The following is a 19,672-nucleotide window of genomic DNA, read 5'->3' as shown; positions in this document are numbered from 1 at the left end:
CCAAGAACCAACCAAACTAACCAAGAAACAACGTCATCAGATGACAGTCCTATAACATGTTACACAATAACATGTTCGAAAAATTTGCATATTTGGGGTATAAATCAGTTTTACATTGCTGCTACCATCACAGCTACCGTCAGAAATAGCACCGAAGCAGCCAGAGTAATTATAGAGACCAACGTGAAATACCTAAATACTCATCATAAAACATTTCTGAAAAATCGATGGTGTACAGCAAATTAAAGACAAACATCTTGTGAATCCAGCCAATATTTCCGATTTTTTAAGTGTTTTACAGCGAAAACACAATATAGCATTATATTAGCTTACTACAATAGCCTACCACACAACCGCATTCATTCATCAAGGCACGTTAGCGATAGCAATAGGCACGTTAGCGTTAGCGAATAAACCAGCAAAAGATATTAATTTTCACTAACCTTCATAAACCTTCATCAGATGACAGTCCTATAACATCAGGTTATACATACACTTATGTTTTGTTCGAAAATTTGCATATTTAGAGCTGAAATCAGTGGTTATCCATTATGCTAACGTAGCATCTTTTTCCCAGAATGTGCGGATATTTCTATTAGACTCTCACCTATTCTGACCAAATAGCTATTCATAAACATTACAAAAAAATACATGTTGTATAGGAAACGATAGATTCATTAGTTCTTAATGCAATCGCGGTGTTAGAATTCTAAAAATATCTTCATTACGACATAAGGCTTACGTTATGGCGAGAGATGCCCAAAACATGGGCGCAAAACTACTAGTACACAGTTCGACAGATACAGTGGGGAGAACAAGTATTTGATACACTGCCGATTTTGCAGGTTTTCCTACTTACAAAGCATGTAGAGGTCTGTAATTTTGATCATAGGTACACTTCAACTGTGAGAGACGGAATCTAAAACAAAAATCCAGAAAATCACGTTGTATGATTTTTAAGTAAATCATTTGCATTTTATTGCATGACATAAGTATTTGATCACCTACCAACCAGTAAGAATTCAGGCTCTCACAGACCTGTTAGTTTTTCTTTAAGAAGCCCTCCTGTTCTCCACTCATTACCTGTATTAACTGCACCTGTTTGAACTCGTTACCTGTATAAAAGACACCTGTCCACACACTCAATCAAACAGATTCCAACCTCTCCACAATGGCCAAGACCAGAGAGCTGTGTAAGGACATTAGGGATAAAATTGTAGACCTGCACAAGGCTGGGATGGGCTACAGGACAATAGGCAAGCAGCTTGGGGAGAAGGCAACAACTGTTGGCGCAATTATTAGAAAATGGAAGAAGTTCAAGATGACGGTCAATCACCCTCGGTCTGGGGCTCCATGCAAGATCTCACCTCGTGGGGCATCAATGATCATGAGGAAGGTGAGGGATCAGCCCAGGACTACACGGCAGGACCTGGTCAATGACCTGAAGAGAGCTGGGACCACAGTCTCAAAGAAAACCATTAGTAACACACTACGCCATCATGGATTAAAATCCTGCAGCGCACGCAAGGTCCCCCTGCTCAAGCCAGCGCATGTCCAGGCCCGTCTGAAGTTTGCCAATGACCATCTGGATGATCCAGAGGAGGAATGGGAGAAGGTCATGTGGTCTGATGAGACAAAAATAGAGCTTTTTGGTCTAAACTCCACTCGCCGTGTTTGGAAGAAGAAGAAGGTTTAGTACAACCCCAAGAACACCATCCCAAACGTGAAGCATGGAGGTGGAAACATCATTCTTTGGGGATGCTTTTCTGCAAAGGGGACAGGACGACTGCACCGTATTGAGGGGTGGATGGATGGGGCCATGTATCGCGAGATCTTGGCCAACAACCTCCTTCCCTCAGTAAGAGCATTGAAGATGGGTCGTAGCTGGGTCTTCCAGCATGACAACAACCCGAAACACACAGCCAGGGCAACTAAGGAGTGGCTCCGTAAGAAGCATCTCAAGGTCCTGGAGTGGCCTAGCCAGTCTCCAGATCTGAACCCAATAGAAAATCTTAGGAGGGAGCTGAAAGTCCGTATTGCCCAGCGACAGCCCCGCAACCTGAAGGATCTGGAGAAGGTCTGTATGGAGGAGTGGGCCAAAATCCCTGCTGCAGTGTGTGCAAACCTGGTCAAGAACTACAGGAAACGTATGATCTCTGTAATTGCAAACAAAGGTTTCTGTACCAAATATTAAGTTCTGCTTTTCTGATGTATCAAATACTTATGTCATGCAATAAAATGCAAATTAATTACTTAAAAATCATACAATGTGATTTTCTGGATTTTTGTTTTAGATTCTGTCTCTCACAGTTGAAGTGTACCTATGATCAAAATTACAGACCTCTACATGCTTTGTAAGTAGGAAAACCTGCAAAATCGGCAGTGTATCAAATACTTGTTCTCCCCACTGTATATGTAATAGCATCACAAAATGCGTCCTACTTTTGGTGATCTTCCATCAGAATGTTGTACAAGGGGTCCTTTGTCCAGAACCGTCTTTGTTTGGTATTAGAATGTCGTTTTTCCCTCTTGAATTAGCAAGCACACTGGCCCAGTGGCGCAAAGCTCTCCTTCGTGAACAAAGTCAAACAACGCAACACGCCTAACGTCCCGAAAAAATTTCAATAATCTAATAAAACTATATTGAAAAAACATACTTTACGATGATATTGTGACATGTATCAAATAAAATCAAAGCCGGAGATAGTATTCGCCTATAACGACAGCTTTTCAAAAGGCAATTACAGGTCCCTCCACGCGCCTTCCAGAAAACCGAAAATGTAGGACACGTCATTCCAAGAGGATTCATTCCATCTCAGACCAAGATAATCAACTCATTTCTTCTCTCACTTCCTCTTGACATCTAGGGGAAGGTGTATGACGTGCACGTATAGTCATACGTATCATGCCCATTTATAGGCAGGTCCTTGAACACAGCATCGAATTCAGACTTTCCACTTCCTGGTCAGAAAGTGTGCTGCCAAATGAGTTCTGTTTTACCCAGAGTTTTCTATCCAATAGTAATAATAATATGCATATTATACGAGCAAGAATTGAGTACGAGGCCGTTTAAATTGGGCACGAATTTCCCCCAAAGTGAAAGCAGCGCCCTCTGTCCTCAACAGGCTAGCTACAGTATTAATTCACCTAGTAAGCTAACATATCTAGCTAGCAGTCCTGTCAGGTAGCTAGCTACAGAATTAATTTACCTAGTAAGCTAACGTATCTAGCTAGCACTCCTGTCAGGTAGCTAGCTACAGTATGAATGTACCTAGCAAGCTAACATATCTAGCTAGCACTCCTGTCAGGTAGCTAGCTACAGTTATCCATAGCTGGCTAGCTAGTTTTATAGTTTGGTCATTTATAACAATACATTTCAGAATTCCCCAAAATATGTTTATGAATCTAGCTACATTTTACAGGCTCCTCACTATGAGACATGTTGATTGTTGATTCAATTTGACACTTCGTGGCCACCAGAGTTTGACATGTGACTACAGTTTGCATTGAATTTTGGGTCATATCAACCCCACAACCAAAGTTGTTCACTCGCTCCGTCTAGCTAAATTGAGGGCCAATTGGAACCCTACTTAACTTCTTGCGGATTAGTGGGACGCTAGCGTTTCGACACCTCCCATTTCGACACCTTCCGGTGAAATTGAAGAGCGCCAAATTCAAATTAAATTACTATAAATATTAAACTTTTCATGAAATCACAAGTGCAAATACATCAAAATAAAGCTTAACTTGTTGTTAATCCAGCCGCCGTGTCAGATTTCAAAAAGGCTTTACGGCGAAAGCAAACCATGCGATTATCTGAGGACAGCGCCCAGCACACAAATGCAAAACAAATCATTTTCAAGCAGGGAGTCGCGACACGAAAGTCAGAAAATAGCGATATAATATATGCCTTACCTTTGAAGATTTTCTTCTGTTGGCACTCCAAAAGGTCCCAGTTACATCACAAATGGTCCTTTTTGTTCGATAATGTCCTTCTTTATATCCATAAAAACTCAGTTTAGCTGGCGCGCTTCAGTCAATAATCCACCCAGTTTCCCTCCATCAAATTGCATACAAAATGAATCCCAAACGTTACTAATAAACTTTTCCAAACAAGTCAAACAACGTTTAAAATCAAACAATAGGTACCCTAATATGCAAATAAACTATCAAATTTAAGACGGAGAATCGTTATTGTCTTTACCGGAGAAAAATACCAAAGAACACACTCTCATTCACGTGCTTGGAAACACTACAGCCAAAATGGGAGCCACCTTGAAAAACTACAATTTCTGCCTAATTTTTCCAAAAACCAGCATGAAACTCTTTCTAAAGACTGTTGACATCTAGTGGAAGCCCTAGGAACTGCCTATTATAAAAGTGCCAGCCATTGAAATCAGTGGTAGGATGAATTTTTGGGGGGGATGGTTTGTCCTCTGGGTTTCGCCTGCCATTTCAGTTCTGTTATACTCACAGACATTACATTTACATTTACATTTAAGTCATTTAGCAGACGCTCTTATCCAGAGCGACTTACAAATTGGAAAGTTCATACATATTCATCCTGGTCCCCCCGTGGGGAATGAACCCACAACCCTGGCGTTGCAAGCGCCATGCTCTACCAACTGAGCCACACGGGACATTATTTTAACAGTTTTAGAAACTTTAGAGTGTTTTCTATCCAAATCGACCAATTATATGCATATCCTAGCTTCTGGGCCTGAGTAGTTTACTTTGGGCACGCTTTTCATCCGGACATCAAAATACCGCCCCCTATCCCAAAGAAGTTAAGATGGCAATCAAACTGCATCTGGTTTCGACAGGGATTCCCCCGAGGAAAAGTGGCTTGCGCAAGGGGCTGAGGGGGTAAAAATAACGTGTTTGGACTGCAGCCTTTCTCTCAGGTTCTCTAGGCCTTCTCTTCCTTGTATATTTTATTTTTTAAATATTCATATCATTCACTGGACTCCTAAGCCTATAGTCATATACAAATATGCAAATGCCCTGATAAATTAAGTGCTCAACTCTTCAACAGCTGAACCGTGAGGTGGACAATTATTGTTTTAGGAAAGTTTTTTAAAAAACTATAAAACAAATGGCTATAAAGTTTTGAATATGCTACACATCGAAATACAATTTGTTATATGCATTTAAAGACGTAACTGGATCATTTGGCCAATAGGTCCGGTGTCTTAATGGCGCTGGCAGCTCCCAGTCTCTTTCTCCCTTTTTCTACTGTCAGATCTGAACGGAGTTTTAGATCCAAACGGGTCTGTTTTTCCACAGGCCTTTTCGGGAACGAGTCTGACTGTCCTTGAGTGCATTCGGGACGGGTTTCTGTTTAAAAAATTTTTTTTTAATGCATATCAGGTTGGGTGGAAAAGCCACAGATCAATTTTTTGGGACACATGAAGACCTCTAGTTTTGAGGGCAAACCTAATACAGTACATTTACAACTTAGGTTTCTAACATTAGTCATTTGCTGCTTTCAGCCCAGGCTGAAAAACACAACTCTAGATTTCTTACATACTCTTGTTAGTGAGGCTTGCAAAGCAACAGTTTCCACTTTAAATCTTCAACATACTTATTATTATTATTCTTTAGCACACTATGATGTTCCCACTGTGATGATTAGAACGTATCCAAACCAGAAACCCTGGGTAGATGGCAACATTCACACAAAACTGAAAGCGTGAACCACCACATTTAACCACGGCAAGGTGACTGGGAACATGGACGTGTACAAACAGACCAGCTACGACCTCTGTAAAGAAATCAGAAAGGCAAAACGACAGTATAGGGGACAAAGTGGAGTCACAATTCAACAGATCAGACATGAGACTTACTGTATGTGGACTCCAAACATTCCTGTACCCAAGAAAGCGAAGGTAACTGAACTAAATGACTGTTGCCCAGTAGCACTCACATCTGTCATCATGAATTGCTTTGAGAGGGTAGTTAAGGACCATATCACCTCCACCCTACCTGACACCCTAGACCCACTACAATTTGCATACCGCCGCAACAGATCCACAGATGATGCAATCGCCATCGCACTGCACACTGCCCTATCCCATCTGGACAAGAGGAATACCTATGTAAGACTGCTGGTCATTAACTACAGCTCAGCCTTCAACACCATAGTACCCTCCAAGCTCATCACTGAGACCCCGCCCTGTGCAACTGGGTTCTGGACTTCCTGACGAACCGCCCCCAGGTGATGAGGGTAGGAAACAACACCTCCGCCACACTGATCCTCAACACACATTCCCCACAAGGGTACTCCACAAGGGTGCGTGCTCAACCCCCTCCTGTACTCTCTGTTCACCCATGGACTGGGGCACCACAAGGGTGCGTGCTCAACCCCCTCCTGTACTCTCTGTTCACCCATGGACTGGGGCACCACAAGGGTGCGTGCTCAACCCCCTCCTGTACTCTCTGTTCACCCATGGACTGGGGCTCCACAAGGGTGCGTGCTCAACCCCCTCCTGTACTCTCTGTTCACCCATGGACTGGGGCACCACAAGGGTGCGTGCTCAACCCCCTCCTGTACTCTCTGTTCACCCATGACTACGTGGCTACGCACGCCTACAACTCAAATCATTAAGTTTGCTGACGACACAAAAGGTGGTAGGTCTGATTACCAACAATGCCGACATAGCCTACAGGGAGGAGGTGAGAGCCCTGGCGGTGGTGCCAGGAAAATAACCTCTCCCTCAACGTCAACAAAACGATGGAGCTGATCATGGACTTCGCAGAGAGAGCATGCCCCCATCCACATCAACGGGGCCGCAGTGGAGGGGGTGAAAACCATAATTAGGTCTGATTACCAACAATGCCGACATAGCCTACAGGGAGGAGGGGAGAGCCCTGGCGGTGGTGCCAGGAAAATAACCTCTCCCTCAACGTCAACAAAACGATGGAGCTGATCATAGACTTCAGAATAGCGCAGAGAGAGCATGCCCCCATCCACATCAACGGGGCCGCAGTGGAGGGGGTGAAAACCATAATTACGTTTGCAGATGACACAACAGTGCTAGGCCTGATCAACGACGAGACAGCCTATAGGGAGGTGGTCTGAGACCTGGCAGTGTGGTGCCAGGACAACAACCTCTCCCTCAATGTGATCAAGACAAAAGGAAATGATTGTGGACTACAGGCTACAGGAAAAGGAGGACCGAGCACGCCCCCATTCTCATCGACGGGGCTATAGTGCAGCAGGTTGAGAGCTTCAAGTTCCTTGGTGTCCACAAGACAGTCGTGAAGAGGGCACGACAAAGCCTATTCCCCCTCAGGAGACTGAAAAGATTTGTCATGGGTCAGATCCTCAAAAGGTTCTACAGCTGCACCATCGAGAGCATGGTTGGTTGGTTGCATCACTGCCTGATATGGCAACTGCTCGGCCTCCGACTGCAAGGCACTACAGAGGGTAGTGTGTACAGCCCAGTACATCACTGGGGCCAAGCTTCCTGCTATCCAGGACCTCTATATCAGGTGTCAGAGGAAGGCCCTAAAAATTGTCAAAGTCTCCAGTCACTCTAGTCGTGGACTGTTCTCTCTGCTACCGCACGGCAAGCGGTACCGGAGCGCCAAGTCTAGGTCCAAGAGGCTTCTAAACAGCTACTACCCTCAAGCCATAAGACTCCTGAACAGCTAATCAAAGGGCTTTCCAGACCTCTCTTTTACGCTGCTGCTACTCTCTGTTTATAATCTATGCATAATCACTTTAACTCTACCTACATGTACATATGAACTCAATTACCTCAACTAACCTGTACTAACTCAGCAAAAGAATAAACATCCGCTAACTGTCAACTGTGTTTATTTTCAGCAAACTTAAGATGTGTAAATATTTGTATCAACATAACAAGATTCAACAACTGAGACATATAAACTGCACAAGTTCCACAGACATGTGACTAACAGAAATTGAATAATGTGTCCCTGAACAAAGGGGGGGTCAAAATCAAAAGTAACAGTCAGTATCTGGTGTGGCCACCAGCTGCAGTGAAGTGCATCCTCCTCATGGACTGCACCAGATGTGCCAGTTCTTGCTGTGAGATGTTACCCCACTCTTCCACCAAGGCACCTGCAAATTCCCAGACATTTCTGGGTGGAATGGCCCTAGCCCTCACCCTCCGATCCAACAGGTCCCAGACGTACTCAATGGGATTGAGATCCGGGCTCTTCGCTGGCCATGGCAGAACACTGACATTCCTGTCTTGCAGAAAATCACGCACAGAATGAGCAGTATGGCTGGTGGCATTGTCATGCTGGAGGGTCATGTCAGGACGAGCCTGCAGGAAGGGAATGCTCAGCATTGAGATGACAACCAGCTCAGTCCGATGATGCCGTGACACACCGCCACAGACCATGACGGACCGTCCACCTCCAAATCGATCCCGCTCCAGAGTACAGGCCTCGGTGTAACGGTCATTCCTTCGACGATAAACGCGAATCTGAGCCACCGTGCCACCGTGCTTCTACACCTGCATTGCTTGCTGTTTGGGGTTTTAGGCTGGGTTTCTGTACAGCACTTTGAGATATCAGGTGATGTACGAAGGGCTATATAAATACATTTGATTTGATAAAGGGAGAGGTTGTAATCTGAATAAAGGGAGAGGTTGTAATCTGAATAAAGGGAGAGGTTGTAATCTGAATAAAGGGAGAGATTGTAATCTGAATACAGTGAGAGGTTGTAATCTGAATAAAGGGAGAGGTTGTAATCTGAATAAAGGGAGAGGTTGTTGGATTTAAGTAGAACTTTTGTGACTAAGGCCATTCCCCAGGCCGTTGCTGTAAATTAGAATGTGTTCTCAGTCAATTTACCTGGTAAATTAAGGGTTCAAAAAAATGTAATTTGTTAAATGTAGTAATGAATACATTTCTTTAAATTGACAATTCTGTAAACTGTCTTGTGTTGGTTTTAAGAGATGACGTGCAGGAGCATGCTGGGATTTGTAGTTTTGCATGATGTCTACTTTGATGCTAATTAACATAAATAGAGCCAAATATATTGATAAAAGTCACCTTGTCCAAGAGAGATTTACATGTTTTATTTAACCTTTTTAACTAGGCAAGTCAGTTAAAACTTCTTCAGGATTGGTGGGACCCTTGCAGAACAGTTACGCTTACGTAGGCTAATGCGATTAGCATGAGGTTGTAAGTAACAAGAACATTTCCCAGGACATAGACATATCTGATATTGGCAGAAAGCTTAAATTATTGTTAATCTAACTGCACTGTTTAATTTACAGTAGCTATTACAGTGAAATAATACCATGCTATTGTTTGAGGAGAGGGCACAGTTTATAACATGAACATTTATTAATAAACAAATTAGGCACATTTGGGCAGTCTTGATACAACATTTTAAACAGAAATACAATGGTTCATTGGATCAGACTAAAACCTTGCGCATACACTGCTGCCATCTAGTGGCCAATATCTAAATTGCACCTGGGCTGGAATAATACATTATGGCTTTTCTCTTGCATTTCAAAGATGATGGTACAAAAAAAACACACAATTTTTTTTGTTTTTTTCTTTGTATTATCTTTTACCAGATCTAATGTGTTATCTTCTTCTATATTACTTTCACATTTCCACAAACTTCAAAATGTTTCCTTTCAAATGGTACCAAGAAAATGTTTGAATGTTTGTTGCAGCTCATTCCAGTTGTTAGCTGCAGCGAACTGAAAAGACGAGCAACCCAGGGATGTGTGTGCGTTGGGGACCTTTAACAGAATGTGACTGGCAGAACAGGTGTTGTATGTGGAGGATGAGGGCTGCAGTAGGTATCTCAGATAGGGGGGAGGGAGGCCTAAGAGGGTTTTATAAATAAGCATCAACCACTGGATCTTGTGACGGGTATACAGAGATGACCAGTCTACAGAGAAGTATAGAGTGCAGTGATGTGTCTTATAAGGAGCATTGGTTATCAAAATGTCATGCCAGGGTATGTATACATGAAACACAGACCTTATTTTAAGTGTTTTTAAAATCCTCTATGGGAAAAATTAATGGTGGAAAAACGATTGGAACCGTTTCCCTGTTTGACTGCTAGGTTTTATAGGTATTATGACACCTCCATTGTGGGGCTCTATACCAGTGCATTCTTATCAACCTAGCCATTACGAAAATTATATTCTATCAAATAAGCCTCAAGTAGCAAATTAACAACTCACTCTCTCATTGACCTCCATACAAAAATTATTGGAAAGATTTTGGGCTGTGTAAAATCTCTTGCTTCGCCTTTTCCTTTTTGCATTTGGGCAATGGAGTCCTACATCTCTTTCCCTTTGCTTTTGGGCACTATAGTCAAAGATTTTCATAACTAAACCAGGATAGACCACAGCCTGTCATTTCCAATGGGAACAAATTAGTAATAGTGGACGGAAAAAGCAAGGAGCTGGGGCGATCCAAACACGAGCTAGCGAGGTCCTATTGGCGCGTTCTAACAAGCATCTGCATATTATTCCCTTTAGCGAACAGCTATATTCGCCTTTGCACTAATAACAAAGCCATTTAAAAAAATATTTTGCAAAGGGAAAAGTCTACAAAACTTCCACTCTGTTCATAACATATTGTAGTTTTGGAAACAGAAAACTGTTTTGAGATTTAATCGAAGAATTTCTTCCAAAAGCCAGCTTGTAATATAAAAAATAAACAAAATAACCTTATCCCACCTCCGGCTATTGGGCTTCCTCTCACTACCATATTTGGTAGTGAGTGGAAACGCCAAGCGGATGCTTCATATTTATACATCCGGTAAAATATCTGTCTCATTGTTCTAACTGTGATAGAATCCCTCTCTATATCTATGGTACTTCCGCAAACTCGCATACAATTCAAAACTTCCGGTTTAGTCAAACGACGAAGTCTATTTTGATATTTTGGCTAGCTAGCGACCTAGTTTATGAAATAAGTTTAATAGCAATTTATTAACACCGCAATCAAAATGGGGAAGCGTCAACATCAGAAGGATAAAATGTAAGTTCTGAGCATAATATTTTCAAGTATGTAACGTCAAAAAGCTTGATAAAGTAGACAGCCAACTAACGTTACTACACTAACAGAGAGCAAAGAAACAGATTAGCTGCTAGCTATATATCTGCGCTAGCAGAGAGGAAGATGCGAAGCGAGACATGTGTCCTTTTTGTATGGTGGTCTATGCGAGTGTTGAATTACGTGAGGGTTATTTGATCGAAGATAAGTGTCGTAGTTAATGTTTAGGCTGTTATAAATGTACTGATATAGGTGGACGCACGTGGCATTCCGGCAACTGAGAAAAACGACTTAGTTGTGCCTGTTGATCACACGCACATCTCCCCCCTCAAGCCCCGTTTCCATTGATACTTTGAAGTCAACCCGGTTTGGGCTGGCCCTTGGTGGGCTAGCTCGAATTGCGTTTCCACTGCCTCCAAAATTATGTCATGTTGCTAGGTAGCCAATATGTGACTACAGCTGGCTTCGCGAACTAGTAAGATGTTGAAGAATTGTGTCCACCCTCACGGTGTTGTATCAAACGTTACCCTAGTCGTGCCAGACAGACTCAGCCCCTTGTACTTAGCTTGCTAACGTGACGTTAGCTAGCTAAACGGTTATCATCGTCGCTAGCGTAATTCCTACCATGACAATGTATTGGCTGTTAATAAATATATAATTGGCTGTTAGCTAGCTAGCTAACCAGACTACAGGTTTGATATGACGTAGTTTTCAATACGACCTGGCCAGCTAACAGCAACAAGTCCAGACGAGCTAGCTAGCTAAACACGGTGCCGTCAGCTGGTGGTTGCATAGTAACGGCGTCACCAGACAGAATTCTGGTCCAGCTGGCACCAGGTGTGACGCTGGCCCGGGTTTCAATTCGAGCCAGCTAGAATTTGGCCCTAATTATAAATAGCGATTAATTGGCTAGAATGGTCCCACCCGATATCGCCTGCCTTCAATCGTTGAGGACATGTCAATATAATAATTGGTGCTAGCTAGTAACTACCTAGCTTTTGCTAAACTACTTATTAAAGTCCGGTTGACAGACTGCCTTCAACTTTTAGGTAGGTGTTAATTTGTGATAGGGAGAACTTCGTCAGCGTTATGTAACTTTAGCCTGTGTATGCTAGCCATGCTGGATCATTTACTTAAAATGTGGTTTTCTGAAAATGTTGCCATCTAACCCACGTTTTCCAATAGAGTTGGATAGGAACATCTTTTTATCCTGCTTCTAAAGTTCAAGGGCTATATCACAGTTTGTTTCTCTTCGTTTTGTCTCCAGGTACATCACATGTGCTGAGTACACCCATTTCTATGGTGGGAAAAAATCAGGTAGGATTCTTTGACATTGTCCCTTAAGAGGAGGAGTAGTTGTTCATTACTTAACATACTGAATCATGTTGATGATTAGGAACAGTTCTTCACTAACAATGTTGATGCGTTCTGCTTTTTAAAAATTTATTTTAATTTTTAAATCTCTAAGAAATTCCAAAGTCAAATTTTCGACGTCTTCCATTTGACCATTGCAGGTAAGACATTATTTTACCAGCACAGAGCAAAAGTACAGTTTGTAAGAGGCAAAATACCTTAGCGACCTTAATGTTGACATTTGAATGTAAGGTCTTTGCAGTGGTGCTAAATTTTAATTGTGTGTACTCAATAATCTTGCCCCTGTTGCATTTCAGCTTGTCTCTGCAGCCGTTTGAATATCCCATGTGCACTCATGAGGGAATCGTCTTCGACCTGCTGTGAGTAGAGATCTATATGTAGTTCTATGATCTATCTATCTATATACCCTGGCTGGTTTAGTCTGGAAGGTTCTTTACTGATGGAAAAGTGAAGCTGAAATCTCTAATAGTACGGTCATTTTTATGCCTGGTTTATAACCTACGCATGACAGAACTACAAGTAGCTACGCAAAATGGCGTTGCCTAGCAAAACCACGCAGGCGTGTACAGCCCCTCAGTTTATCTCCACGCAGGATCGCAATTTCGCTCAGTATTCTCGCTTTGTATACGTAGAGTAAGTATAAACCAGTCTGTAGTGTTGACCAACCCCTCTGTGTCCTGTGCTTTAGGAGCATCGTTCCTTGGATAAAGAAGTTTGGCACCAATCCCATCTCTGGAGAGGTAAGTAGTCAACCAACCACAACAGGATTGTTCCTGGGCAGGTCTTAGAAATAGATTATTTTAAGCATGACAGTACCTCTTCCAGCCACTGGAGGGAGTCAACCTCCACAGCATGTTGAAACGGTCATCTGAGTCAGAGATCTGTGTATATAATGACGAGATGCTCACGACTCTGTCCCAACAATCGGAGTCGTTTTCCCAAAGGCTGGAAGGCAGGCGACAAGCTTCTGTCCAAAATAAGCCTATAGTAATGCATTGGACTTATTTTAGACAGATTTTGGTTAGAGTGAAACCCTCTGGCTTGGCCTCTTCCTCTCTGGCTGAGCGCATGTCTTCCCCTGTGGACTTTACAGGTAAGCCCCCGAGCACACCAGCCACCATTCTTTCCTCTATTAAAGTAACTGAGTTTCAACTTGGTGGATAAAACACATGTCCAGATCACGCCATGACAGTTTTTTTTACACGTGCACTAACTGATAGATGAGACGTGCTCGTATCAGCGTGCACATGGTGTCAGTGTGTGGGTGAGAGAGACACTTAATGTGTGTCCGTCCAGCTGGATCCTGCTGTCAGGATTGATTAGTCTGGCTGCAGAGAGATGTTTCTAGACCAGGGGGTAAATAACCCCGGTCCCAGAGTGCTGCAGGCACAAAACTATTTTTGATTGAACCGACCTGGAAGACCAGGTGTATTGAATGAATTAAGACAATCATTGAACTGATCAATTAGCTCGGTTGGTCAGGTGTGGTGCCTAGTTGGAACCAAATCCTGCAGTACCTGCGGTTGTCTACCCCTGTTTGAGACACGTCTGGACTAGTCCTGCAGTACCTGCGGTTGTCTATCCCTGTTCGAGACACGTCTGGACTAGTCCTGCTGAGGCCCTTGCTCTCTCTCCACTTGTGAAGGAATAACCCAGCGGTCGTTCCACCTCAAAGCACAAGAAAGAGGATTTCAGCTTCCTCCATCTGGGATTGTTCTGAAATCATTTCTGTAGTTAGGAACATATGATTATAATTTCTGAAGCATTATTTTGTTTAAATTTGAATGTGATCTCTGATACATCAAGGTAATTGATTGCACCCAAATTGGCAATTTTTTCAAAATGACAGTATTTGGATAATATTCAATATAATACCCAACATCCAATTTGGACCAAACGTCTTCCTTCTAATGAGTTAGTTGTATCTAATGGACCCCTCCCACACCCCAACCCCACCCCAACAACAGTTAAATTAAATTTTAAAAATGACTAGTATACAGTATCAGTTCTTTGTTTGACAAGTAGTATGGAGCTGCAGCTTGGAGTATTGCTTCTTCATACTATCTAATGTATTCTAGTGAAGATAGACAGTGCATTCGGAAAATATTCAGACCCCATGACTTTTCACACATTTTGTTACAGCCATATACTAAAATGTATTACATAGTTGTTTTCCCTCATCAATCTCCACACAATACCCCAGAATGACATCACAATACCCCAGAATGACATCACAATACCCCAGAATGACATCACAATACCCCAGAATGACATCACAATACCCCAGAATGACATCACAGTACCCCATAATGACATCACAGTACCCCATAATGACATCACAATACCCCAGAATGACAGAAATGTTTGCAAATGTATAATAAAAAATAAACTGAAATATCACATTTCTGACTTCAACTGTATCTAAGTTTACATACACCGTAGTCAAATGCATTTAAACTACATTTTCACAATTCCTGACATTTAATCCTAGTAAAAATTCCCCGTCTTAGGTCAGTTAGGATCACCACTTTATTTTAAGAATGTAGTAGAGTGATTTATTTCAGCTTTTATTTCTTTCATCACATTTCCAGTTGGTCAGGAGTTTACATACACTCAATTTGTATTTGGTAGCATTGCCCTTAAATTGGGTTAAATGTTTTGGGTAGCCTTCCACAAGCTTCCCACAATAAGTTGGGTGATTTTTGGCCCATTCCTCCTGACAGAGCTGGTGTAACTGAGTCAGGTTTGTAGGTCTCCTTGCTTGCATACACTTTTTCAGTTCTGCCCACACATTTTCTATAGGATTGAGGTCAGGGCTTTGTGATGGCCACACCAATACCTTGACTTTGTTGTCCTTTAGCCACTTTGACACAAATTTGGAATTATGCTAGGGGTCATTGTCCATTTGGAAGACCCATTTGCGACCAAGCTTTAACTTCCTCACTGATGTCTTGAGATGATGCTTCAATATGTCCACATCATTTTCCTCCCTCATGACGCCATCTATTTTGTGATGTGCACCAATACCTCCTGCAGCAAAGCACCCCCACAACATGATGCTGCCACCCCTGTGCTTCACGGTTGGGATGGTGTTCTTCGGCTTGCAAGCCTCCCCCTTTTTCCTCCAAACATAACGATGGTCATTATGGCCAAACAGTTCTATTTTTGTATCATCAGACCAGAGGACATTTCTCAAAGTATGATCTTTGTTCCCATGTGCAGTTGCAAACCGTAGTCTGGCTTTTTTATGGCGGTTTTGGAGCAGTGGCTTCTTCCTTGCTGAGCAGCCTTTCAGGTTATGTCGATATAGGACTCGTTTTACTGTGGATACAGATACTTTAGTGCCTGTTTCCTCCAGCATCTTCACAAATGTCCTGATGCTGTTGTTCTGAGATTGATTTGCACTTTTCGCACCAAAGTATGTTCAACTCTAGGAGACAGAACGTGTCTCCTTCCTGAGCGGTATGACGGCTGCGTGGTCCCATGGTGTTTATACTTGCGTACTATTGTTTGTACAGATGAACGTGGTACCTTCAGGCGTTTGGAAATTGCTCCCAAGGATGAACCAGACTTGTTGAGGTCTACAATTTTTTTTCTTCTGAGGTCTTGGCTGATTTCGCAAAGAGACACTGAGTTTGAAGGTAGGCCTTGAAATACATCCACAGGTACACATCCAATTGACTCAAATTATGTCAATTAGCCTATCAGAAGCTTCTAAAGCCATGACATAATTTTCTGGAATTTTCCAAGCTGTTTAAAGGCACAGTCAACTTAGTGTATGTAAACTTCTGACCCACTGGAATTGTCATACAGTGAATTATAAGTGAAATCTGTCTAAACAATTGTTTGAAAAATGACTTGTGTCATGCACAAAGTAGATGTCCTAACCGACTTGCCAAAACTATAGTTTGTTAACAACAAATTTGTGGAGTGGTTGAAAAATGAGTTTTAATGACTCTAACCTAAGTGTATGTAAACTTCGACTTCAACTGTAAGTATTCAGACCCTTGACTCAGTACTTTGTTGAAGCACCTTTGGCAGCGATTACAGCCTCGAGTCTTCTTGGGTTTGACGCTACAAGCTTGGCACACCTGTATTTGGGGAGTTTCTCCCATTCTTCTCTGCTGATCCTCTCAAGCTCTGTCAGGTTGGATGGGGAGCGTCGCTGCACAGCTATTTTCAGGTCTCTCCATATATGATCGCTCGGGTTCAAGTCCGGCCTCTGGCTGGGCCACTCAAAGACATTCAGAAACTTGTCCTGAAGCCACTCCTGCGCCTATCTATAAAAAAAAGATATATATATATATATATGCTCAGAGAAATTAGTCATTGAAGTCGCTTGCATTTTTTACCATGAAGTACCAGGATTTGACCGCTAGGGGCCGCTGTTCCTGGTATAGCTCCACACTATCCATTTTGCTGGTCTCTTGTGTGTTTTTAAAATATATTACAACATTGCATCTTCAACTTTGGGTAGAAAACCAATTGGCTCCTTATAAATCATCAATTCAAGCGGGTCCTGGGAGCCAGTACATTACAATGATGTATTTTACTTTATGGGGATTGAATGCTGAGTTAAGGCTCCCAGGCTTGGACAGACCAGATACATAAGCACTAAGATGTACTATATTTAATTAATATAAATTACAATGTCCAATTTAAGGTGCAATCAATTAGGTTAATTGAACAAAATAATGGTTCAGGAATAACTGTTTTTAACTTCAGAAAACATTCAGAACAATCTGAGATGGTATGTGTCATGGCTTACTGAAATGACCTGAAACCACTCTCAGCATGTGGTGATGGTATGTGTCATGGCCTACTGAAATGACCTGAAACCACTCTCAGCATGTGGTGATGGTATGTGTCATGGCTTACTGAAATGACCTGAAACCACTCTCAGCACGTGGGGATGGTATGTGTCATGGCCTACTGAAATGACCTGAAACCACTCTCAGCATGTGGGGATGGTATGTGTCATGGCCTACTGAAATGACCTGAAACCACTCTCAGCATGTGGGGATGGTATGTGTCATGGCCTACTGAAATGACCTGAAACCACTCTCAGCATGTGGTGATGGTATGTGTCATGGCTTACTGAAATGACCTGAAACCACTCTCAGCATGTGGTGATGGTATGTGTCATGGCTTACTGAAATGACCTGAAACCACTCTCAGCATGTGGTGATGGTATGTGTCATGGCTTACTGAAATGACCTGAAACCACTCTCAGCATGTGGTGATGGTATGTGTCATGGCCTACTGAAATGACCTGAAACCACTCTCAGCATGTGGTGATGGTATGTGTCATGGCCTACTGAAATGACCTGAAACCACTCTCAGCATGTGGTGATGGTATGTGTCATGGCTTACTGAAATGACCTGAAACCACTCTCAGCATGTGGTGATGGTATGTGTCATGGCTTACTGAAATGACCTGAAACCACTCTCACCATGTGGTGATGGCTTTAGGGCAGGAGAGGGGAGATCATGGTGTCTCTCTGTACCTGCCGTGCTGTCTGTAACTGTACTGTGTTCATTTTGTATGGTCTCTGATGCACCAAGTCTGTACGTTTTTATAGGCCTCTGCTATATTTAGATGTATCATTTATTCTCTACAGTAGTCTGACCAACACTGAGTCTGTACATTATAAACAGCTGTATCATTTATTCTCTACAGGAGTCCTAAGCATTGCTCTACTCTGCCTCGTTTAATAGACTAGACTGACCGTTCTCTCTCCCTCTACTCGCTATCTATCTATTGAATCTCAACCCCCCCAACCAGGCACATTCTCATTCCTTCTCTTCTCCCCCAGAAACTGGAAGCCAAGTCCCTCATCAAGCTAAACTTCGCCAAGAACAATGATGGTAGGTTTTTCAGTGAATTGACGCGTTCCGAACGACCTCCCTTTCCCAACTTTAGTCTCTGAAGTCTAACTGACTACAGAACGGTCATGGTAGGACAGACTGCTGGCTGACTACAGAACCGTCATGGTAGGACAGACTGCCGGCTGACTACAGAACCGTCATGGTAGGACAGACTGCTGGCTGACTACAGAACCGTCATGGTAGGACAGACTGCCGGCTGACTACAGAACCGTCATGGTAGGACAGACTGCCGACTGACTACAGAACCGTCATGGTAGGACAGACTGCCGGCTGACTACAGAACCGTCATGGTAGGACAGACTGCCGGCTGACTACAGAACCGTCATGGTAGGACAGACTGCCGGCTGACTACAGAACCCTCATGGTAGGACAGACTGCCGGCTGACTACAGAACCGTCATGGTAGGACAGACTGCCGGCTGACTACAGAACCGTCATGGTAGGACAGACTGCCGACTGACTACAGAACCGTCATGGTAGGACAGACTGCAGGCTGACTACAGAACCGTCATGGTAGGACAGACTGCCGACTGACTACAGAACCGTCATGGTAGGACAGACTGCCGACTGACTACAGAACGGTCATGGTAGGACAGACTGCCGGCTGACTACAGAACCGTCATGGTAGGACAGACTGCCGGCTGACTACAGAACCGTCATGGTAGGACAGACTGCCGGCTGACTACAGAACCGTCATGGTAGGACAGACTGCTGACTGACTACAGAACTGTCATGGTAGGACAGACTGCTGGCTGACTACAGAACCGTCAATGGTAGGACAGACTGCTGACTGACTACAGAACCGTCATGGTAGGACAGACTGCTGGCTGACTACAGAACCGTCATGGTAGGACAGACTGTTGGCTGACTACAGAACGGTCATGGTAACCACTCTGTTTTTATTTGCCCAGGTAAATACCACTGTCCTGTCCTGTACACCGTCTTCACAAACAACTCCCACATCGTCACCAACAAGCTCACTGGCAATGTGTTCTCTCACGAGGTAAGGTCTTCTTTATATATATCTTTTTTAAAACACACACACACACACACACACTAGGGCGGCAGGTAGCCTAGTGGTTAGCACGATGGGCCAGTAAGCGAAAGGTCACTGGATCGAACCAAGAAGATAAAAATCTGCGGACGTACCGTAGAGCATGACTCACAACCCTAACTGCGCCAGAGTGGCCGTTGGTGACCCCACTCCTGGCCGTGACCCCACTCCTGGCCGTGACCCCACTCCTGGCCGTGACCCCACTCCTGGCCGTGACCCCACTCCTGGCCGTGACCCCACTCCTGGCCGTGACCCCACTCGGAGGGCCTCAAACGCATTTCCAATTCGCATGTATATTAATACACACTGGTGTGAAATAGGACAGATCTAGGGGAAGGAAAGGGGGATA

At 43.3% G+C, this 19,672-nt stretch overlaps 1 protein-coding gene across 1 annotated transcript in view; it reads left to right on the top strand.

Annotated features, from left to right (window-relative positions):
• The first annotated feature begins 10,846 nt into the window (after positions 1-10,846).
• ppil2 (peptidylprolyl isomerase (cyclophilin)-like 2) overlaps positions 10,847-19,672 on the top strand; it is a 52,728-nt gene continuing 43,902 nt past the window's right edge. Inside the window, exons 1-7 of the mRNA XM_071352022.1 lie at positions 10,847-10,992; positions 12,275-12,324; positions 12,476-12,521; positions 12,678-12,740; positions 13,070-13,121; positions 18,198-18,249; positions 19,181-19,272. Of these exons, the coding sequence (XP_071208123.1) occupies positions 10,961-10,992; positions 12,275-12,324; positions 12,476-12,521; positions 12,678-12,740; positions 13,070-13,121; positions 18,198-18,249; positions 19,181-19,272 (387 nt within the window). The 5' untranslated portion in view covers positions 10,847-10,960. The remainder of the gene's footprint in view (positions 10,993-12,274; positions 12,325-12,475; positions 12,522-12,677; positions 12,741-13,069; positions 13,122-18,197; positions 18,250-19,180; positions 19,273-19,672) is intronic.

Source organism: Salvelinus alpinus, chromosome 19, assembly GCF_045679555.1.
Source record: "Salvelinus alpinus chromosome 19, SLU_Salpinus.1, whole genome shotgun sequence".
In the NCBI taxonomy this organism is placed as follows: domain Eukaryota; kingdom Metazoa; phylum Chordata; class Actinopteri; order Salmoniformes; family Salmonidae; genus Salvelinus; species Salvelinus alpinus.
This window is presented reverse-complemented; position numbering and strand designations above follow the sequence as displayed.